The sequence below is a fragment of the Ursus maritimus genome, unplaced genomic scaffold (genome assembly GCF_017311325.1).
Source record: "Ursus maritimus isolate PB19 unplaced genomic scaffold, ASM1731132v1 scaffold_22, whole genome shotgun sequence".
In the NCBI taxonomy this organism is placed as follows: domain Eukaryota; kingdom Metazoa; phylum Chordata; class Mammalia; order Carnivora; family Ursidae; genus Ursus; species Ursus maritimus.
Window position 1 is genome coordinate 33505413 of NW_024424675.1, and position 23496 is coordinate 33528908.

Here is a 23496-nt window from a genome sequence, read left to right on the forward strand (position 1 = left end):
AGGAAGTTGTTATGACTCAACTAGTCTAGACCACATACTTCCTTTCTTCGTCTCCTCTTCCTCTATTTCGTTTTACTTTTCTCTGTCCTACTTATGACTTTGGTCAGACATGATATTTAATGGTATCCACTGAGACTGCTTAGCCCAGTAAGATTAAAGAGCAGAGGAAATTCAAAGCTTAAAGTAAAAATCTCCTTAATAGAGCCAAAGAGTTTGGTGCCAAAGAGTTGCCTTATTGGGGCGCCTGGGTGGCTCTGTCATTAAGCGTCTGCCTTTGGCTCAGGGCGTGATCCCAGCGTTCTGGGATCAAGCCCCGCATCAGGCTCCTCCACCAGGAGCCTGCTTCTTCCTCTCGCATTCCCCCTGCTTGTGTTCCCTCTCTTGCTGGCTGTCTGTCTATCAAATAAATAAATAAAATCTTAAAAAAAAAAAAAGAGTTTCCTTATTGTTTTAAGGCTGATATTGGAGCATGGAGATAACTAACATTTGTTGACGACTTAACATGTGCTTTATATGTATTGTTTATTTTAATCCTCACAATAATCTTGTAGAGGTAATAAAACTGGTTCAGAGGGGTTGAGAAAGAATGCCCAAGGTCGTAAAGCTAGTTAAGTGGTGGTTACTGGAATTTAATAATAGTCGACAGATAGCATTGCTTGAGGGTTTACTCGCCCCACAGTTCTAAGTGCTTTACATGAATTAACTCACTTAATCCTCACTGCAACCCTATGAATTAGGTACTATTATCCCTGCTCTACAGAGATGGGGAAACTGAGGCAAAGAAAGAAACGTGGGTCACTCAGTTAGGAGGTGGTAGACCAAAGACAGGCAGCCCAATTCCATAGTCAATGTTCTTAATCACCGAATCATGCTGGATTTGAACTCAGATCTTTCTACATGAAAAACTCATACTCTTTACCACCCCATATTGTGACCTGTAAAAGTAACTTTCTCTACTACCCATACATCGATCCAATTCTATTCACAGACATCTTACCTCTAAGCCAGAGCTAAGGGGATCAGGGGAGCTCTGGGGAACGCCACAGCTGTTAAACCGTTTCATCCCCTGCCCATCCCACAATCACCTGTCTGGAGAGAAAAGCCCAGCTCCCTGGGGCTTGGGAGTCCACCGGCCAAGACCCAACCTTATGATGCCTTCGGATGCAAGAGGCAGCCCCTGGGTCTTAGGCCTGGAGGAACCCCGTGGGTGTTTGGGACAGCATGGGCCAAATCCCCTCCGGTTGGGTTTTCGGGTCCCCGCATTAGGCCCACTCTACTGCTTTCAAAAACTGAACCGCAGGCGCCGCTGTGCTCCCCTCCGCACCAAAGCCCAGCCCAGGGAACCTGCTCCCCTCCTCCTGCCCCGCACTTCTCCACAGGCTTTGGCCCGGCGGAGAGAGTTCCCGGACCAAACACCCACAGTCCGCACCCGAGGCGAAGCCCCGCCTCAGACAAAGCCCAGGCCACCGCGCTCACAGCGCGGGCAGGCGTCCGGGCCCCCAGCGAGACGCGGCCTTGCGGTTCCCATGGAAACCCCTCAGCTAGCTGCGGCGCGCTTCCGGGTCGGCGCGCGGCGCCCTCCAATGACGTCACGGGGCTACTTTCCGGCCGGTGGCTGAGTCGGGCTGAAGTTGTGGGGGCCGGGGGAGCCATGGGGGCCACTGGCGACGCCGAGCAGACGCGGGGACCCGGCGGGGCAGAACGGGGCGGCCCCGAGCTGGGCGACGCGGGCGCAGCGGGGCAGCTGGTTCTCACGGTGAGGACGCCCCCGGGGAGGCCGGGGCTGGGCCTGGGCTCGGGCCGGCTGGGCCTCGGGCTCCCGGGACCCTGGCCCGCGGGCAAGAGAACGCGGCGGCTGGTGCTGCCTAGGGGGTTGGCGTTTTCGCAGTCCGATGACCTGGTTTCAAATTCTGGTGCCGCCCTCCTAGCTAGGTGACGTGAACCAGCCCTGTCAACCCCTGAGCTCCAGTTTCCTCTTATGTAAAATGGAGATATTACTGCCGCCTCATAAAGTTGGTGTGGGGTTGGGGTGTAAATTCAAAGAAAGCGCCCAGAACACCACCTGCCCCAGAGTAGTCCCTCGGTAAACACTGGTTCCCTTCCTCCTGCTGTCCCAGAAAAGATGGGGTTGGGACCTTAGAAGCAGGAAACTTTTCCTCAGTTCCTCCACCCGGGCAGGGCCGGGCCTTTCAACCGCTGCCCTCCCACCTACCCCAGGGTGGGAGAGGTGCTGAAATTACCTGAGAAACGGGGGTGTCTAAGTTTAACTTCATCCTCGCCTTCCACCTCTACCCCAGTGTCACGGGCCTCAGTGACATCTGTTCCTTGGTCCCCACAGAACCCTTGGAACATAATGATAAAGCACCGGCAGGTGCAGCGAAGGGGCCGCCGCTCACAGATGACAACAAGGTAAGGCTGGTCCTGGGTATTTACCTCCTAGGCATTGGCTTGGATCGCACTTTTGGGGTCCCCACCGCACAGAGCTGAAAAGAGATCATCAGCCATTAGAAAGAACACTGGACTAGGAAAGAGGAGACTGAGCCTCTGTGACTGTGTGTGTGACCTTGGTTGAATCATTGCCCGCTCTGAACTCATGTACAAAATGAGGGGGAATCATGGATTCAACAGTGCCTGAGATCCCTAACATTCACTGGGCTCTGTGGTCGAGGGCTCTAAAGAGGCAGAATGGCAAATAGTAGTATTTATCTCAGTGAAGGGAGAGAGCACAAGATGGACCTATGGGATACTGATCATATTTCTTGAGCTGGGTCGGGATTAAGTGGATGTTCACTAAAACTATTTGTTAAAGTGGATAGACTTTGTATTTCATGAAACACTTTAAAAATAATACTCATTTCATAGGGTTATTATGAAAATGGAATAAAGCCATACATTTGTGTAGTTTGCACAGAACCTGGGCATGTAGCTTGTTTTCAGGTGAAGCTATCCATTATTGTCATTAAAGGAGCCTGTGTCAGTAATTGGCTGGGCACACGAGGAAAGATATATTTGGGTCATGGCCCCTGACTGTGTCGCCCTCCCGAATGCAGTTTCACAGATCCCGCCATTTCCATGGACCTCCTCCGAGCTGTCCTGCAGCCTAGCATCAATGAGGAGATCCAGACTGTCTTCAACAAGTACATGAAGGTGAGAGGGACAAAGACGCCTGGGCAGGCCTTTCCTACGTCACAATCCCCCTGGCTCTCTCCAGTACACACACATGTGTAAAGTGTTCCAATTCTGAACCCCTGAGAACTTTTACCCTCCCTCCTTGGGGGTAATTTGCCTCTTCTGCCAAGCTATTGCGAGGATAAAATAATTTAAGCGTAATGTGTTCAGCACCATGCTTCAAACAAGTGTTTTTATTACTCGTTTAACAGTATCAACATTATTATTATTATTATTTAAAATTCCTTTCTGGGCCTCTAAATAAACTTCTGCATGATTCTACCGGATTGTCCCATAGATGCTGCAAACAGCATATTCAGAACTGAGCTTTTTCTCCCTAAACCTCTTCCTGTTGTGTTTATTCATTCAAGAAGTATTAACTGAGCTGTCACCATAATAGCAGGCCCTGTTCAAGGCATTGAGGATGTGGTAGTGAACAAAATGGACAGTGTCCCTGCCCTCTTTAAACAGATATGTACTACGATAGGGAACGCCGGAGAGTAGGGAGAGAGAGTGACCAGTGGGGAACAGTAGTGCCGTTTCATAGATTATGTCCAGGAAAGCCACATGTGAGCAGAGACCTGAATAAAGGGAGGGCAAAACAAGCAATGAGGACACATCGTGGAAAAGCAGTGCAGGCAGAGGGGACGAGGGCAAACGCCCTGAGGAGGAGTGTGCTCGGCACATTCAAAGCAACAAAGTCTCCAGTGTGGCTAGAGCAGTCTGAGCCGGGAGGAGGGTCATAGAAGAAATAATCAGAGAGGAAATAGGGTCCCACTTCATGCAGAACCTTTGAGGCCATGGTAAGGATGTTGGGGTTTAGTCTGAGTAAAATAGAGGCTCTTGGAGAGTTTCGAGCAGAGCACTTGATCTGAACATTTTTAAAGGGTCGCTCTGACTGATGTGAAGAGAATCACCTGCAGGGGGACCAGTTAGGAGGCTTAAGATAGTAGTGGCTTGAGTGGTAGCAATAAAGGTATTGGGAAAGAGTGAGATTCCACGTGTATTGCTACTGATGCAGATGTGCAGCGTGAAAGAACAAGAGAAGTAAACTCATCAGTTATCTGCCCTGGACAACTATAAAAACAGCATTGCCACTGACTTCGTATGAGGAAGACAGGAACGACCAGGGGCAGTCAGGAGCTCAGTTTGGACATGTGGTTTGAATGGGACTACCATTCACTTGGAAACCAGAAACCAAGGACTCTGCCTTTCCTTTGTCTTCCCCGTCCAGTCACAGAGCCTGTACATTCCACTTCACAATCTGTCATGCCCTTCTTCTTCCTCGCCTCCGCCTTGGTTCAGGCCTTCTTTTCTCTTGCCCAGTCTCCTCCTGGAGTCCCCAATTGCTTCCCCTCTTTCATCCCACCATCCCTACAGGTGCCAGTGGTCTCTAAGGTGTAAATCTAAGGGTGTCACTCCTCTATTTAAAATCCCTCAGTGGTCCGGGTGGCTCAGTCAGTTCAGTGTCTGACTTCAGCTCAGGTCATGATCTTGGGGTTCAGGGATCGAGCCCTGTGTCGGGCTCCCTGCTCAGTGGGGAGTCTGCTTCTCGCTCTGCCCCTTTCCGGCGCTCATGCGTGCTCGCACACGTGCGTGCTCTCTCTCTCAAATAAGTGAATGAAGTCTTTTTTTAAAAAAAGGAAAGAAAAACATATTTTTTTTCCTCAAGAAAATGTCTCTCCAGAAGCTTATACAATTTTGTATTTATCCCAACAGCATTTGCAAATGCCTTATGCAGGACCAGATTTCATTCTTAGGTCCAGAGTCCACTTCCAGTCACCCCTGTTTATTCATCACACTGCCCGCCTCACAGGCTGGCTGTAAAGAATCCAGATTGGTTAGCCAGTAATCAACATTGAACACCAGTATTAATCTCCAGTTCTGAGGGGTTTTTTTGTTTTGGTTTGGTTTTTTTTTTTAAGATTTTATTGATTTATTTGAGAGAGAGAGAGAGCATGAGAGGGAGGAGGGACAGAGGGAGAGGGAGAAGCAGACTCCCCCATGAGCAGGGAGCCCAACACAGGACTCAATCCAAGGAAACTGAGATCATGACCTGAGCTGAAGGCAGACACTTAACTAACTGAGCCACGCAGGCACCGCAGGGTTTTTGTTTTAAAGTGAAACTCATCTGACTATTCATTTAATTGGGCCTGAAGAATTTTCCTGTTCGCCTGGTGAGGTTGCTAATCCACACCTTCTCTCTCTTCTCCTTGGTTGAACATTAACAGTATCAGGCATTTGGCCTTGTCAAATATGAAATGAAAGTACATCCCCTTGGGGAGTGCCTGGCTGGTTCAGTCAGTACAGCATGCAACTCTTTTTTCTTTTCTTTTCTTTTCTTTTTTTTTTTTTTTTTCAAGAATTTATTTATTTATTTGACAGAGATAGAGACAGCCAGTGAGAGAGGAACACAAGCAGGGGGAGTGGGAGAGGAAGAAGCAGGCTCATAGCAGAGGAGCCTGATGTGAGGCTCGATCCCATAACGTCGGGATCACGCCCTGAGCCGAAGGCAGAAGCTTAACCGCTGTGCCACCCAGGTGCCCCCAAAATTAGTAAATCTTAAAAAAAAAAAAAAAAGATTTACTAATTTTTTTGAGAGAGAGAGAGTGTTGCAAGTGGGGGGAGGGGCAGAGGGAGAGGGAGAGAGAGAAGCCTCTCTGGGGTTTCTGGGGAGCCTGATGTGGGACTCAGTCTCATGACCCTGAGATCATGACCTGAGCTGAAATAAAGTGTCAGACACTCTACCAGCTTAGCCACCAAGGCTCCCCAAGCATGCAACTCTTAATCTCAGGGTCATGAGTTTAAGCCCCAGTTTGGGGGACATGGAGCCTACTTAAAATTAAAAAAGAAGAAGAAGAAGAAGGAAAGAAAAGAAAGGAAACAAAGTACGTCCCCATAGTTGTCTCTCACAGTATATAGGTACCAGAATTTTTCTGTATGAAGTGTCTTCTGGAGACACAACATAGACTCTTATTGTGAATGTGTTCCCAGTGCCTCCCGTCACCTGTCCCTCAGTGTTTTTGTTTTCGAGCTCTAACTCTCCCTCTTCCGCAGTGGAGGAACCTTCCGCCTTCCCTTTCCCCAGCTAATTGGGACTGCTGGTGTCCTGGGGCCCTGTCCAGGTCTCATGCCACCCATCCCACACGTTTCCTTTGGATTGGGCAAGGTCCGAATTCAGCGAGGACCTTCTACTCTCAGGATCTTTTCTGGTCTGCCCTGGGCTGTTCACGGCAGGCACTGGTATTCTTTTTTCCTTCTACAGAAGTAATATGGTGTATTATAAAAATTGAGGTACTATAGATAAGCAAAAAAAAGGAAGAAATCATCCATAACGTCACCACTGTTACTTTAATATGTATCCTTGCACTTCTTTTGTCTTTCTGTGTTTGCTTTTTGCTGTTTTAAGTAAATACCAAAAGTTTAAGTCTATACCAAACTGTTTGATACCTTGCTTCCTTCACCTTGATACCAAAAGTTTAAGTCTATACCAAACTGTTTGATACCTTGCTTCCTTCACCTAGCAATATATCATGAATGCCTTTTCATATCAAAAACATACTCTCCTATACCATCCTTACTGTAATTTGTAATACTTGCATATTATTTCCTGGTATGGATATGCCATGATTTATTTCAGCTATAATTGACATTTAGATTATTCTTTGATTCTGTACTGTTTACACCTTCTTGCTGTAATGGCCATCCTCTGGGCACCTCCACGATTGTTATCCTCCTTAAGACAGGAAGAGTGGGGAAGTACAGCCTGGGATCTGACTCTAGGTCTGTCTGATCTGAAAGCCACATTCACAATCACTTTTCCTTTCTGTATGAGAGAAAGGAAAAGCTTCTCTTTTATATTGAGTTTCCTTCAAGTTGTTGCAAATTAGCATGTCTTCTGACCTTGTCCTCCGCTGTACTTCTCCCTAGTTCTTCCAGAAGGCAGCACTGAATGTCAGAGACAACGTCGGGGAAGAGGTGGATGCAGAGCAGCTGATCCAGGAGGCCTGTCAGAGCTGCCTGGAGCAGGTGAGACCCAAGTGGACAAGAGATGCAGAGACAAGAGATCCAGGCTTAGTCCTCAGGGCTCTACTAAGAAGTGTGATCACTTCATTCGTGGTACTTGAGGGGATGCCTGACAAGCCACTAGCCTCCAGAGAGGGCCTGGAGCTGTTGCGGACAGAGAGAAGGGAAGTGGCTCCTCTGTACCTGGCACTGGGATCGATGCTTTCACATGCATTAGTTCACTGACACCCCAGAAGGCATATTTTAGTCCCTAGTTTCCAGATGAAGACACTGCGGCTCAGAACAAGCAGGAGTTAGACTAGCTGAGGACTCCCTCACCTCTGCAAGTGGTGACTTCACTCTTCGAGTAGTCACAGCCCCTTTTGGTACTGTGGGGCCTGTCACCCTTTCTGTCTTCCTGCCTCGCGGGGTGTGCACAGGAGGTATGACATCAAGTCTAAAAATGCCTGTGGTCCCAAAATAGAAGTGAACCTCTTTGCCTGTGTCAGCTGTTCTTATTAATAGGAATTGTCGGCATCACCCAGATTCTGTGCCTGACTGTGAGACCGCTAGCTGTCAGAGACGGAAATCGCTTCACACTCAGAGCCGCAGAGGCTGGTTTGAGCTTAGTCCTAGGAGGGTGATTCTCAGGAGATGAGAGAGTAATGTCTTCCAGGAGGCGGGCTGGTCAGCTGCTCGGTGCAGCCTCAGGAAAGAGCAAGACCAGGGCCTGCGCCTCAGCTTTTGAGAGGGCAGAACTCTGTCCGTTAGTGCAGTGAAAGCTCATCTCCTCATGGTCTTATATTTAAGCCAGCCAGACTCTCGGAGGCCAGTTCATTACTTCACTCTGGGACTGGAGTCTGCTATAATCAGTTGTAACAGCTGATAATAGAACATGGCAGTTTGCTCATGTTCTTATAAGTGTGAACTGAATCAAAGATTAATTTGGTAAACCTTCAGACTCAGTTGCATCCCAGAATGCTTTCTTGGGTTTATTTACCTCTCCAGCTAATACCTGTTGTGCACCATTTCTGTGCCAGGCGCCGACTGCGCCGTGCAAGATGGACACAGTCCTTGCCCCCAGACCCCTGACGTTACTCCAGTAATCATGCAGTAGATCTGGGATTACAAACTGTTCTAAGTGCTGTGAGCGTAGGAGGCAATGAAGAATACAGTAGAAGGTACAGAGCCAAGGGACAGAAAGAAGCCAGGGTTGCTGGTTTTCAGAGGGTGGAAAGAATGATACTTGGCAAGGTTGGAAAAGTAAGCAGAGGCCAAGTCAAGCAAAACTGCAGATGTGGAGTTTTAAGCAGAAGAGCTGCCTACCGAGATTTGCATTTTGAGAGATCACTCGGGCTGCCCTACGGAGATTGGTTTGGGAATCTGTCCTGGAGATTGGAAGGGAAATGTATGAAATGCTTCCGGAGTCCCCGGGAAAGATGAGAGGAAAGTGAACTGGACATGATCTGTACTCCTTGGATGGGTACGCCTTTCCAGTCTCCTGAGTCCCCACGTCCACCTCATGGAGTCCCTTTGCCAGTATTGATATGACTGGGAAGCTGGAGTGTGGAACAGACGGTGTGTGATCGGAGCACAGGAAGGTAGAAAGTCCAAAGTTCAGCTGGAAACCAGATGAATCAAGAAACTTCAAACCAGTCTTTGGACCTTCTGTTCCTCTGTTTCCTTATCCCTAAAATTGGGAGTAAGAATCCCACCACCAGTGGTTTGCTCTGAGGGTTAAGTGAGAAAATATACATACACTACCAGCAGCACATGGGTGCATACAACACAGAACATACTAGATTAAATACAGGGGAGTTCTATTCATGATTATGGTACACGGCTGTCTCACAGCAGAGCCTGGTTTTCAGGTACCCCAGGATCCGTGAAGTTCTTCGGAGTCCCGTTGTCTGAACTGCACGCAGAACTTCTTGTTGCGTGAAAAGAGTCTTCATATTGGATGTGAGACAGTTAGAGAAGGGTTTTTAGTTTGTTTGGGTTAAGATTTGATTTGTTTGTTTGCACCTCTGACACCACATCATTGACCATCTCAGTCGTGCTCCCTAATCTCCTCAGCTACCGCTTTCTGGCGATTTCTTAGGGAGAAATGGCTGATCTTATCTATAGCCCGTTGCCTTCCATTTTTTGTTCATTTGATTTTGTTTGCATGGTAATTGTTTCTGTCTGTTCATTTTATTTATGTGAGTAATACACATCCGTTAAGAAAAATGTGGCGTGGTTGTTAAGAATGCAGGCTTTCTCTTGATTGCACTGTCCAGGTAGGAGTCCTGGCTTTACCACTGACTAGCTGTGTGGCTTGGGGCAAGTTACCTCACCTTACTAAATCTCAGCTTTCTCATCTGCAAAATGGGCATAGAGGTGCTGCGTCATAGGATTGTTGCAAGGATTCAGTGTGGTGATACTCTTAAAGCTTTTAGATCAGTAACAGAGACAGTAAATGTTACTTTCTGCTGGTTTATATTAAAATTAGATAATATAAATTATAAGGAGGAAAATTAAAATTTCTCATAGTCTCACTACCAGCAATAACTTCTATTAACATTTTGATGTATGTTCTTCATTGCCCTATGTATGTTTTTACACATGTGCGTTCATTCACTGGGGCACTGGGAATGCAGTGAGGAGCAAAAACAGACCACCCTGAAGCCCATGGTCCCCTTCAGCTGCCACACTGTTTCTCTGTTCCCTTTTACGGCTCAACTTTGGGAAAGGGGGCGGTCGCTGGCTCCACTCTTGTCACCTGTTCATTCTTTTGCTCACTTTATTCAGTCCCCACTACCTCCCTGAAACCCCTCTTATATCAGGATCCTCAGTAACCTCCATGTTATCAGATCCTGTGGACCTAAACTGTCCTCAGTGTACCCAGCTTGTTGGTGGCATTTATTGCAGGGTCATTTCATGTTTTTTGGAACACTCCTTTCTCGTTTCCAGTGCCTTGACTTTGCGTCCACTCCTCCTCAGCCTCCTGGACCAGCTCCCCTTCTCTTCTGTGGTTCACACTCATTCTAGCTGATTCCCTCTAGTCCTGTGGTTTTTGTGCTGTTGATTGCCAGATGTGTATCTCAGCCCTGAGCAGCTTCCACTCTTGCCTTCTTCCGACCCATCTTTTTAAAGATGAACCAGATTGTTTCACTCTCCTCTTTAAAATCCAGTGACTTCCCACTGCAGGCAGAATAAAACCCTGATGCCACAGAGCCCTACCTGGACTGGTTCCTGCCTGTTTCTGTAACTTCAGTCTCATCCCACCACCCCCTCATTGGCTGTCTGTACTGGAATCCTTTCTGCTTCTCTAGTATACCGAGCACAAGGTCTTTGCACTTGCTGTTCTCGCTGCCCAGCGTGCTCCATCCTTAACTCTTTATATAGCTGCCTCCTTTTCTTCAGATTTATCTCAAATATTGCCTTATCAGAGAGGCCTTCCCTGGCCACTCCATCTAAAATAGCCCCCCCCCAGGGAAACCTGGGCGGCTTGTTGGCTAAGCGTGTGCCTTGGGCTCAGGTCATGATCTGAGTCCTGGGATTGAGCCTGCTCAGAGGGAAGTCTGCTTCTCCCTCTCCCTCTCCCCCTCCCCCCCGCCCCCCCGCTCTCCTCTCTCTCTCTCAAATAAATTTAAAAAGTCTTTTTTTAAATAAAGTAGGGATGCCTGGGTGGCTCTGTTGGTTAAGCATCTGCCTTCAGCTCAGGTCATGATTCCAGAGTCCTGGGATCAAGTCCCACATTGGGCTCCTTGCTCAGCATGGAGCCTGCTTCTCCCCCTGCCTGCCGCTCCCCCTGCTTGTGCGCTCATGCTCGCTCTCTCTCTCTGACAAATAAATAAAATCTTTTTAAAATAAATAAACAAAGTAGCCCCCCATCTCACTCCTTTCCCCACCTCCAGTTAATCTCTTTGACCTTACATGTTGATTTCTACCACTTATTTCAATCTGAAATTATTAATAGTTCATGAATTTATTTTCTGTCTCCCTTTCCACCCCCATCTCTGCTAAAAGCTTGAGCTTTACAAGAGTTGAGGCCTGACCTTGTTCACTACAGTATGCCCAGCCCTGGAGTATGCCTTTTACTATGTGGACACGGAGTGTGTGCTGAATGTTGTGTGCATGAATGAAGGAGGAAGTGAAGGAACAAACGGCAAAGAAACAAGCAGGGTTCCTGCTCTCGTAAAACCCTCAGCCTGGTTAGGCAGACAGGTATGAATTACATCACCGCAAACCGTGCGCATCATTCCACTCGAGACTTGTGCACTCTTCACTGCAACGTTCGGAGGAGGTTTATGGGTCTAGTATTGGACTTAGCGAATTTGGGACCTCCGCGCATAGACACCAGGCCGACTGTTGTATAAATCTGGAGCTCAAAGGAGAGGCCACAGCCGAAGAAGAGTCATAGAGTCAACATTGTGTGTCAGCTGTACTCAGATTTTTTAAAATGGGGCACCTGGGTGGCGCAGTCGTTAAGCGTCTGCCTTCGGCTCAGGGCGTGATCCCGGCGTTGTGGGATCGAGTCCCACATTGGGCTCCTCCGCTGGGAGCCTGCTTCTTCCTCTCCCACTCCCCTGCTGTGTTCCCTCTCTCCCTGGCTGTCTCTCTGTCACATAAATAAATAAAATCCTTAAAAAAAAAAAAATTGAAGCTGTGAGCGTGATGAGAGCAGATAGAATATGCTTCAACCGGAAGGAGACGGAATGAACCACATTGAGGAAGATGAGCCAGCAAAGAAGGCTAAGAGAGAGCGGCCAGACAAGTAGGAGGAAATCCAGGGTAGTGTGGCCACAGGAGCCGGTAGGAGAGAGTTTCCAGAAGAGGGGAGTGTTCGTGCCCTGCGAATGCTGCTCACGGGAACGCAGCTCTTCGTGTGACCTGCAGGGCCCTGCCTGCCTTGCCACGCTCCTCATTCACGCCTCTCTCCTCTGCCCACTATTTGCCAGGCCATCCTGTTCTTCAGACAAGCCGAGTCTGTTTCCACTCTGGGGCTCTTGCACTCCTCCCTGCTGCTGACACACTTCTCAGCTCCTCAGAGAGCTGGCTCCTTCTGCCCAGCCCAGCCGGCTGCCTTCTCAGCACAGCCTCCCTGACCGCCTACTTAAAGCAGCCCTCTGCTCTGCTCATTCTCTGTCGCATCCGCCTGGGGGTGTTTTCTCCACACCATTTTTCATGATCCAAAATTACCTTGTTTGTGTGTTTATTTGCTTATTCTCCAGATTGCCGGCAGAGGATAAGCTCCACAAGAGCAGGGACTGCGCATGTGCCGTTTCCTACTGTGTCCCCAGCACTTCTCTACTAGGGGCTCAATATTTATTAAATGAGAAGCAGTGGCTAATTGAGGAAATTGTATTATATTAACGCATTTAGTTAGGAAAAATAATATAATAATAAAATTTACATGGAAAAAAGTAATGAAGAATTTACATTGAAATATTAACAGTAGTCTGTGGATACAGAGATTTCAGGTTTCCTGTGGGGGTTTTTCGTATAGTTTCATCTTTAATTTTTCAGCGATAATCATTAATTATAGTTGACCCTTGAACAAGGTAGGGGTGAGGGGTGCCAACTTCCTGCAGTGGAAAATACACATTTAAACTGTTTTGTTTTTTTTTTAAGTAATTTCTGCAACCAATATGGGGTTCAAACTCATGACCCCAAGATCAAGAGTGGCATGCTCTACCAGCTAAGCCAGCCAGGCGCCCCCACATATAAACTTTTGACTCCGAAAACTAACGGCTTATATGGACCAGAAACCTTATCAATAACGTCAACAGTTGTTTAACACATATTTTGTATATGTTTTATAGATTGTATTCTTACAATAAAATAGAGGAAAAAATGTTACTAAGAAAATCATAAGGAAGAGAAAATATATTTGCAGTACCATACTGTTTTTATCGAAAAAAAAACTGTGTATAAGTGGGCCCGTACCGTTCAAACCCATGTTGTTCAAGGGTCAACTGTACTTAAGTTTTTTAAAAAAATAGATATCTATATATATGCGTCTCTCAGGGTGCCTTTGTACCGACCATGAAGACATTTCAACCCAGTTTGGAGTTTTAACCCAGCTGTTACCCACCAAAATAGTGACTGTTAACACTTGGTCTTTTCCCTTCAGGCTAAGCTACTGTTCTCAGATGGAGAAAAAGTAATACCCAGATTGACCCATGAGCTTCCAGGGATAAAGGTCAGAATCACTGTGTCTGGGGTGTTGCAGGGGGAGACCGATGAGGCTGGGAGGCAGGTGTACTCTTTGGGTCCAGGATGCTTCCACATACTACCCATTCATAGGACCAGGTCCAAATGGCATCATGCTGGGAGAGCTCCTGAGGCCTGGCCCAGGGAGGGGCTGGACGGTGTAGTCCAGGGCTCTGTCTTCTGCAACCCCTGGGGACCTGCCAGTCCCAGCCACTGGCTCTCCACTGACCCCTCCCTTCTATTTTCCTCCAGCGTGGCCGACAGACAGAAGAGGAATGTGCGCATCGAGGAAGCCCCGTTCCCAAAAAGGTAACTCCTCTCCATGTTTTCTCGCTGGGAAAAGGCCCCACATCTCCAGACAGTAGAAGGCTTCCTCCGTGCACTGTGGGTCCTTTCTAGCAGGAGAGGCAGGACCCCTGGAGACTGTTAACTCTCCCTGTTCACTCTCAAGCATCAGTTGGTCTCTTTGAAAAAACATCTCCCCCAAGTGACCCTGGACCTGCCAGTGGGGTGGGGTGGGGCCTCCCACAGGGTCAGGCCTCTGACAGCTGTTCTTTCTGGCAGAGGAAGGGACGGCCTCCTGGACACATGCTGTCAAATGACCGGGCAGCCGCCGGCATGGTGTGAGTAGGAGCAGGCGGTGCAGGGAGAGTGGGGAGGGGGTGGGCCTGGAGGGAGAGAGGCCATAGTTCCTCGCCTGCTGAAATCAGTCCCAGCTGGTTGAGTCACCGTGGAGGAGGATAGTCTGGTTTGAGGGGTGGGGAAAGAATGCAGCAGGGAGGACACTATTTTATCCTGCTTTTGCCCCAGAACTGTTCAGCCCAGCTTGATTAAATGTCAGAGCTGTTTTTATTGTTAGTACATGTTGAATGCTCATAACGTGCTGTAACTGTTCTAAATATCTTACATACTTACACTTCACCTCCTAATTCTTAAAGCCACCCTCTAGTGAAGGTATAGTTAATTTTGTAAATCAGGAAACAGACTCAGAGAATTTTTGTCCCAGGTCAACCAGCTAATAACGAGCAGAATTGTACTACAAAGGTTTTTGAAGCAACAGAATCTTTTTCTCAAATAAAACTTTGCATGGAAGCCTGATGGAGAAAGCCACAGCGGTCTGGTTGGGAGCAGCGGGGACAGTCTGAAAGCACTGGCTTCGGAGGTGGAGCAGCAAGGCCGTCACACTGTGGCCTGGTCTCCCCCCGAAGCAGCGCCACGGCTCACCAACACAAGAAGGGGGCAGTTGCTGTTGTTCCCTCCTTTTCACAGAGAAGGAAATGACAGCTCAGAGAGCTTCCTGGACCTGCCTGCGTGGCTAGGTAATGTCAGAGCCAGGCCTAGAATGGCGTTTGCCTTTGTACTTCCTCCGATGCGTAACCAGGAGGAAAGACCGCCAAGGCCAAAGCAAGAGTGTGTGAGGGACTCCCACCACCACCGGCAGACTTTGTTCCAGTTCTAGGCCTCACCTCGGAGAAGTCACCTTTCTTCTTTCCTTCCAATCAGATGGAAACCAAAATCCTGTGAACCCATTCGCCGAGAAGGCCCCAAGGTATGACTGTGTGAGCATGTCAGTGACCGCTCTCCCAGGGAGACCCAATCAAGGCTCTGGGCCCACTGTGAGGGAAGGGGCTAGGGTGTGAGGGATGCGCACACGCTATTCCAGAGCCACCCCTACCTATTCCCCAATCCCCACCCTGCCCCCCACCCCCACTGGCCTCCCAGAAGGATCTTAACTTAAGGAACTAGGGGTGCTTAATATATGACAGGCCCTGTCCTAAATCTTTTGTATGTCATCTCATTTAATCTTTATCACAGTCTTCTGAGATGGATTCTGTTACCCTTCTGTGGTGTAGTGTATTAAGTGTAGTTATCGTATACGTTTAATACCCTTGAACTTCTGTTAAGGCTCAGAGACCTGCTCAGAGTCACATAGCTGCAAAACGGTCAAGCCAAGTCTCAAAACCAAGGTCCATTGCCACCAGAGGCTATGCTCTTAACCATTAGCCTCTGTTCCTCCAGAACAGTTGTTTGCAAGGTCTTTTAGCAATAGAATCCTTTCTTCAAATAAAATCACGTATGGAAGCCCAGTAAGGTAGGTGAAAGCCCCACTGACCCGGCGGAGGCTGTGTCCAGGAGGAATGTTCCACCTCCTGTGTTACTGGCCCTCTCTGCTCTCACACCCGTGACCGTGCCTTTCGTCTTAAACTCTGCTTCCTTAGAGCCGGTAATCCTGCATTTCCCTGATCTTTCTGTTCCTCTCCAGACATCCCGTCTCTCTCGTGAGTTCTTCCTCAGCAGTGACGCATATACATGAGCATCCCTCAGAATTGTCTTGCTGGCCCACTCTTGCACCTAAAGTTTCTGCGAGTGCTCTCAGTGGTTCACTCTTAGGATTTCAGGGACCAGTGTGTACCGAAGTCATACCTCTTTGACCCACACGTCTCTCTCTCGTGTGGAATTTATGTCTCCTACTGTCTGCTAGACCTCTCTGCCTAGAATTTCCGTAACATTTCAGACTCAGCCTATCCAAAATTGCTGTCAGAATCTTTCCTCATAGACCTTCTTGGACATTCTCTGTTTTAGTCATCTTTCCCTCTTCCCCTCCTTCCTGTCTGTATCCGCTCGAGTCCTGCCGGACCCCACCTCCCACACAGATCACAGTTCCTCTTCCCTCCTTGTCATCCTTACTGCCGTCCGAGCTCCGACCCTCATCTTCTTTCAGAAATGCTTTAGTACAGCAACCTCTAAACTGCGTGCCTTTAGTCCTCCCACTTCGAATCCATTAGCCACGTGTGGGCGGGTGAGCTGTCTGTAAAGTAAATCTGACTCTCTCTGTATAGAGACCTCAGTGACTCCCCATGGCCTACGGAATAAATAACGTGCAAATCCCTAAAAGCAGCACACCCAGGCCTCTAGCCCCTCTCTGCCTCTCCCTCCAGCCTGCTCTGTGGCCACTCCCTAAGCTGTGCTCGCTCTCCTTTTAGCTACACAGACTCGCCCGTGGTCTCTCCAGCCTGCCAAGCCCGCTCTCGCTTCTTGCCATTCATACTGTACTGTACTGTTTCTTCCTCCCCTCTGCCTTCCAGAATTAACCTTGGAATTACCAATGCAAGGAAGCCTTCTTATTGCCCTCCCCTGTGGGATCCCGCTCGCCTGGCATCTGCCACCCTGCCTGTCTCATGCAGTTATAATGATCTCCACATAATTTCTGTGGCCCCCAGAGAGTAGAGACGGTATCTCACTCATCTCTTTATCCCCGATATCCAGCCCAGCATATTGTCAGTACTTGGTTTCTGGAATCAGCTGTTTGGAAGAGTGGCCGAGGATGGTGGTTGGAGAAGGCCAGAGAAGAGTATTTCCATCCTGCCCACCAGGTAAACTTCACCCTCACCAGCCTCTCTGTCTTTTGCATAGTGGGACCCAGCCCGGCTGAACGAATCGACCACCTTTGTGCTGGGATCTCGAGCCAACAAGTAAGTGAGAGCTTTAGCGCTGAGAGAGGGGGCAACTTGTGGGCCTGCCCCTAGGACTGCAGCTGCTGGAATCCTTACCACTCCTCCGTTCCTTTTCAGGGCCCTGGGGATGGGGGGCACCAGAGGGAGGATCTACATCAAGCACCCGCACCTCTTTAAGGTAGGTGAGCTCTGGGAGGCAGGCAGGCATTGCAGGGGGTGCATCGGGAGCTCTGGATGGCACAGAGAAGCTTGGAACAAACCCTGATCTAGGCGGCAGGACTTCTGGGTTCCAGTTACCCCTCTACCCTTAACCTTTTTACCGTTTGTAATTTACGGAACATTCTGCCCCTCCGTAACAACTACTTTCCTCGTGTGCTTCTTGCGGACTCTGAAGCGCTGCCCTGCCATTATCTCGCGGAGCTGTTCTTTAGAACAGAGATGGCTGTCATTGTTTTACAAATTAAGACACAAAAAACCAAAAGCAGAGGTAAAGAAAGGCGAAGTGACTTGTCCAAAGTTACTCAGCCAGTAGGTGTAAGTAGAATTCCAGTCTGGGTCTGCCTTCAGCAAAACCTGAGCTCTTAACCGTAGCCTGATTCAACTGCCTATAAAATAGAGATTGGAGCAAGGCCGCAGTTCTAACCCTTTTCAAAGAGAGGTACTTAGGTCCCTACTATTTAAGAAAATAATGGGGGGCATGATATCAGTCACCCTCTTAAGTGAATCTGTGTTTCTTCAATCACAAAAGTATCCAAATATATTAGAAAATAGTAGTGCGTGCGTGTTCAAGACGTGTTTTTGCACCCGTACGTAAGGCTTGGGGTCCCAGGCTTTGTCTGCTACATTCTGTGCGAGTTCCGGTTCTTTGAAGGGCGGACCTGCGGCTCCTGCTTTGTCAGTCTTAGGTCCTGAGCTCTTCAGCCCCTAGACTGCGTGGCCTACTTGCTCCTTCATTTTCCTTTCAGTGTCTTCACTGCTCCTCTTCCCTCTGATGACCTTCCTCCCCCTGGCTTGTAGCTCTGCCTGACTCTTCTGTAAGGTCCACCTCTTCCAGAACCCTTCTTGCATCATCCCCCAAGTGCATGTGCTCTGAACCTCCTTGGAACTCCAGTAGCACAATGGTTAAGAGTATGGTTTCAGTCCTGGTTCCACTACTCAGCAACCATGTGACCTTGGGCAAGTGGCTTCACGGTTCCTTTCTCCTTTTTTTTAATTCAACTTAGTTAACATATAATGTATTATTAGTTTCAGAGGTAGAATTCAGTGATTCATCAGTTGCATATAACACCCAGTGCTCATTCCATCAAGTGTCCTCCTTAATGCCCATCTCCCAGTAAGTTAGTTAACTTATCCCCCCATCTCCCTCCCCTCCAGCAACCCTCAGTTTGTTTCCTGGAGTTAAGAGTCTCTTATGGTTCGCCTTTCTCTGTGTTTTTATCTTATTTTTTCCTTCCCATTTCTGAGGCTGTTTTGTTATCAACAAAAAGCGAGTGATAACGGTCCAACCTTGTAGGGTTGGTTGTAGATTGGTAGAATAGGGGAGAGTGCGGTAAAGCTCCCAGCGCGATGCCTGGCACGTAGCAGGGGCTCCGTTAGTGTTCGTTATTACCAGCACACATTCCCAATTCCTCGATCTGCCATTTGTAGTAAGCTGCTGACCCAGACTCATTACCAGTGGGGACAGTCTCTCACTGTAATCTTTCCAATCTAAGAAATGAAGGGGAAATGTTTTGTTGTTTTACTTTTAATTCTGTGTTAGTGACGACAGGCGTCTTTTCATTCGTTAACCATCCATTTGTAGTTCTTCTGTAAACTGCCTCTTGTATCTTTTGCCCATTTTTCTGTCCTCCCGAAGGCATTATTCAAATTTGTCTTTTCCTTTTTAACTTTTTTTATTATAGAAATAATATATAAACTCATTCTTACTGTAAAAAGACTCAATATGCAGAAGCTAATAGGGAACAAACCACAAAGATCCCCTTCACCCTGGACTCAGAGTCTCCTCTCCTCGAGGCCACCCCCACCAGCAGCATGGCAGCGTCCTCCAGGCCCTCCCTGTGCACACACATGGGTGTGGCTGTGGGTGTGTGTATGTCCTTCAGTGATATTTTATGTTATGGACTATACATGTCAATAGCAGTAATCCATATATTATAACCACATATTGTTCTCTGATTTTATTTTTTTCACCCAAAAATTCATTCATTCATTGAACACATATTTATTGAGTGCCAAGCATTCTCAGAGTGCTAGAGATACAGCAGTGAACAAAATGGACGCAGAAAACTCCTTGCCCTCACAGAGCTAACATTCCAGTGCAGAGCCAGGTATGGCCTGTGGGCCAGATCCCACCAGGGGCCTGTTTTTGTCCAACTCGAGTTTTTTGTATTTTTTAAGGGTGAATTTAAAAAATAAAAATGGGGGTGGTGCCTGGCTGCCTCAGTCATCGGAACGTGCGACTCTTGATCTCCAGGTTGTAAGTTCAAGGCCCACGTTGGGTGTAGAGGTTACTTAAAAATAAAATCTGTAGAAACAATTCAAAAAAAATAAAAATGAAGCATATGTGACAAAGACATATGTGGCCAGCTAAGCCACATTTACTAGCTGGTCCTTTACAGGGAAGTGAGCTGACCACAACAAATCTGTGGGTACTCTCTGAGGGATTTGTCCGTGTTAGTAAACTAAGTCTCCCTCATTTTATTTCTAACAGCTGTGTAGAATTCATGGAGTAGATATTCCATAATTTATTTCATTATTCCCCTATTAGTGGATATTTACGTTTTTCCAGCAGTTTTGCTGTTACAAACAACACTGTCCCAAACATCCCTTGTGTACGTGTGTGGGTGATTCTGCAGGATACACCCCTGGAAGTGGGATTGAAATTGGGTTAGAAAATGCAAACTTTTAAATTTTTTTATTCATATTTATATTACTTGGGAAGTGAAATAATTATTTACACTCAGAGGGTAGTAACCATAGGGATTTCTCAGCTTCGTCTCTATTTCAGATGTTCTACCTATTCTGTAAAACCAACCTTTATTGAGCACTTACTATGTGTCAGATACTATATCACTTTTTATGCACAATCTCGTTTATCCTTAACAAACTCCTAAGTATTAATACTGTTTCACAGATGAAGAACCTGAGTCTCAAAGAAATTACTCCCCAGGTTGACACCATCTACTAAGAGGCAGGAACCAGAATTTGAACCTAATTCCAAAACCAAGTTCTTAACCATGGTGTTCTGCTGCTGCCCCCAGAGCATGACCTGTCCTGACTTTTGTTTCAGAGAATTTTTCAAAAAAGAGTAGAGCTCTAGAATAATAGTCACCAGTCTGACCAACTGCCAGAGTGCTGTGTTTTGAGAAAAGAAGGGGTAGGAACCTCTGGGATTTGGGTCCCGTCCCCTGGCCTCCTGCACTCAGCTCCACTTGCTGTGAAGAGGTTGGTGAGCCCTCTGCATTCACCAGGCTGGGATGAGGTCTTGGTGAGAGATGCTCAGGGGCCAAGAGATGCTGTGGGACCAGATGAGAAAAGTTCTTCCCACTAGGCTAATGTCTGTGACTTCGTCCCTCCCAGTATGCGGCTGATCCCCAGGACAAGCACTGGCTGGCTGAGCAGCATCACATGCGGGCAACAGGGGGGAAGATGGTAAGCACCGTTCACATGTGCCCTGTCAGAGACCCACCCAGCCCAGGGGCCAAGGTGCCAGCTGTTGGCAGCTTCCCTCCGTATCTGAGACTCCCAAAGCCTGATGAATGTGGAAACAGAGACTCGTCAGGGTGGAGAGGGCCCATTCCTTCAACCTAAAGACCGGACTTACTCCCTGGATTCCCTTCCCACACCCCACTCCCTCACTCCTCCATCCTCCCTCATACTCAGATTATATTAGCTGTGCATAAGAACGGCAGGTGCATGACACACGTAACACTTTAACTTTGCCCTCGTGTGCCCACTGATGGAGGCAGACACAGCTGTAGGATCTTCTCCCAACACAGTGCTCCAGGCAGCACCTCCTGTCCCTAGGAGTTAGCACATGCAGTGAACTGTTTGCCACACCTAGCAGCGCCTTCCAGAATGACCTCTGCTTAAAGAGTTCTTAGCTCTTCAAATAACGACCTTGGGAAAACCATCGTTGCGTGTGTTCTGAAACTAGCAGGCCTTTGTCCATCACGTGTGGTGTCCCCCACCTGAGGACTCAGTCCCACCGCAGGGACTGCTCCTGTTAGAACTCAGTGGCCTTGCAAACCAGTGTACCATCTCCTTTCTGGCAAGGAAACTATCTCATGTTTTACTGCTCTACTTATTCCTACACCCTGTTTAAGAAGATCTCAGGGAGCTTACCACTGATACATAAAACGCAACATCACGTAAATAAGAAATAGATGGGAAAAGGAAAGACAGGATCTAAAGTTAAGCCGTGAGCAAAACTAGCTTTAAATGGGGTGTTTTTTAACAGCTGACTTGGGAAACCAGCACACTTCCATGATTATTTGCAAATGTAGCTCTGGGCCCTTCTCAAGGACATCTCATTGGTTACATAGTTCACAGTGCTCCTGAGATGACAGATTACTCGGGACACACAGTCCTGACCCTAAGACTAGAAAGAACGGGCTCCCACAGAAGACTTTCTCATGTGATGCACAGCACCCCGGGTGTGGCAAGCGCACGAGAGGGCTGTCGCCCCTGCAGAGCGTGTATCGTGCCACAGCGAGCCGCGGGCCCCTGGTGGGAGACAGCAGTGCGGCTTGTCACGTTCGCCCTTCTGCCACAAAGTTCACAAGCAAATCATCGCAGTTCTAGAGTTAACATACGTATAGCTTCCTCCTCCTGATTCCATTTCCGTGTGTGTTTCGCTAGCTGTCTTGCTATTTCATTTTAAGCCACCTCAGAGTCCTTTTTTAAAAGAGGAGGAGGCTGTAAATAAGTCACCTGTCCCCACTCCCTAACCCATAGTTTCTATTTGAGTGAAAGGTTGTCTCAGGGAATTATTCTTTNNNNACTTACTCTCCCCTCTTAAACTGTAAATTATGCCCCTTTCCCTTCCAGCCCTTACATTAAGCACATGTTTAATAAAGTGTTGTTGAGTTGAAATGAATCAGAGGTAATGACCGCTTTCCTTTGCTCCTGCCCCAGGCCTACCTCCTCATCGAGGAAGACATCCGGGACCTCGCGGCCAGTGATGACTACAGGTAAAACCAGTCGTCTGTACCCTACCCCTGCCCCCCAGCACAGTAGCCCCTTGGGGTGAGCTTGGCCTATACCCTCCCTTGATCCAACTCTTCTCCTCAATGTCTGTTCCAGAGGATGCCTGGACCTGAAGTTGGAGGAGTTGAAATCCTTTGTGCTACCCTCCTGGATGGTTGAGAAGATGCGAAAGTACATGGAGACACTACGGACAGAGAACGAGCATCGTGCTGTTGAAGCACCTCCGCAGACCTGACCGACGCCAAGTCCTCTGGCTACACTTGGCAGCCCTCTTCCAAGGCCCTGTCACCCACATGGCTGAGGCCACTGCTGGGACTGCGCCTGGATGGATCTCAGCAGCATTAAGCTGTGCCTGGGCTAGTCTGTAGTGACTCACTACACAGCACCCCCAGACTGGCACGCGGTTCTATATTTGTAAAGTTATCGGGGTAAGAAGCAATTAAACAGTTTGTAATAAACACAGACAGTGAGCTAGCTGTGCAGTCTGTTGTAGGGGCTGACAAAATAACCAAGGGATCTATTAGTGGGTGTAGGGAAAAAAGACCAGGTACCCCTCCCCCAACGCAGGTCAGACCCAGTAAGGTCCCACTGCCCTGTGCACCTCGCTTTATGAGACAAAGCTGGGAACGCCCTGTACCCTGCGAACCTTCCCTGTTTCTTATTTCTTCATCCCCTAAGGTATAGAAGTGGCAGAATGTGTTGGTTGGCACCACGGGGGTTGATGACAGACCAGAAGAAAAATGCGGGGAGGCTTTTATTAAGCCCGTTTTACAGGTTAAAATACTAAATGCCTGGGGCGCCTGGGTGGCTCAGTCGTTAAGCGTCTGCCTTCGGCTCAGGGCGTGATCCCTGTGTTCTGAGATGAGCCCCGCATCGGGCTCCTATGCTGGGAGCCTGCTTCTTCCTCTCCCATTCCCCCTTGCTTGTGTTCCCTCTCTCGCTGGCTGTGTCTCTCTCTGTCAAATAAATAAATAAAATATTAAAATAAATAAATAAAATAAAATACTAAATGCCGTGTCTGGGGTCACGCAGCAGGCAGCTGGACGGGCAGCGTAGGGCCTGTTTCCAACAGTCTCCAGGTCTGGCCATCATTCCCCTCCCATGAATTTTCAGACACAGGTCCCTAACAGAGGTGTCGGGACATTAAAATATGTGGAGGAGCAGGGGTTTCCGGGTTGAGGGAAGGGTACCGATGTCCCCAGACCGGAGACGTTCCCTTCCCCCTGGAAGTAAGGATCCCGGCTGGGCTGGGCGCGCCCGGAGTACCTCCGGGAGTCCTCGGACCTGAAAGGGTTCATCCCACGTGGACCTTTTCTTGGCCCTTTAATGGTCGGCGTTTTCCAAAGGCCACCAATCCGCTGCAGATTCGTTAGTTAATGACAGCCTCTTCTGCCAATCGGCCTTCAGAAGGGGGTTCCCGCCGCCCAATACTGGTGCGCGGGGGGGTGGGTCTAGCAGTTGC

At 48.2% G+C, this 23496-nt stretch overlaps 1 protein-coding gene across 1 annotated transcript; it reads left to right on the forward strand.

Annotated features, from left to right (window-relative positions):
• Positions 1-1598: 1598 nt before the first annotated feature.
• DNTTIP1 (deoxynucleotidyltransferase terminal interacting protein 1) lies at positions 1599-22496 on the forward strand. The gene is made up of 13 exons (XM_040638396.1): positions 1599-1756; positions 2339-2409; positions 3051-3147; positions 7099-7197; positions 13292-13360; positions 13624-13680; positions 13936-13994; positions 14875-14920; positions 16786-16844; positions 16944-17004; positions 20406-20477; positions 21963-22018; positions 22131-22496. The coding sequence occupies exons 1-13, from the start codon at positions 1652-1654 to the stop codon at positions 22267-22269; spliced, it is 990 nt and encodes a 329-aa protein (XP_040494330.1). The 5' UTR covers positions 1599-1651; the 3' UTR covers positions 22270-22496.
• The last annotated feature ends 1000 nt before the right edge of the window (positions 22497-23496 follow it).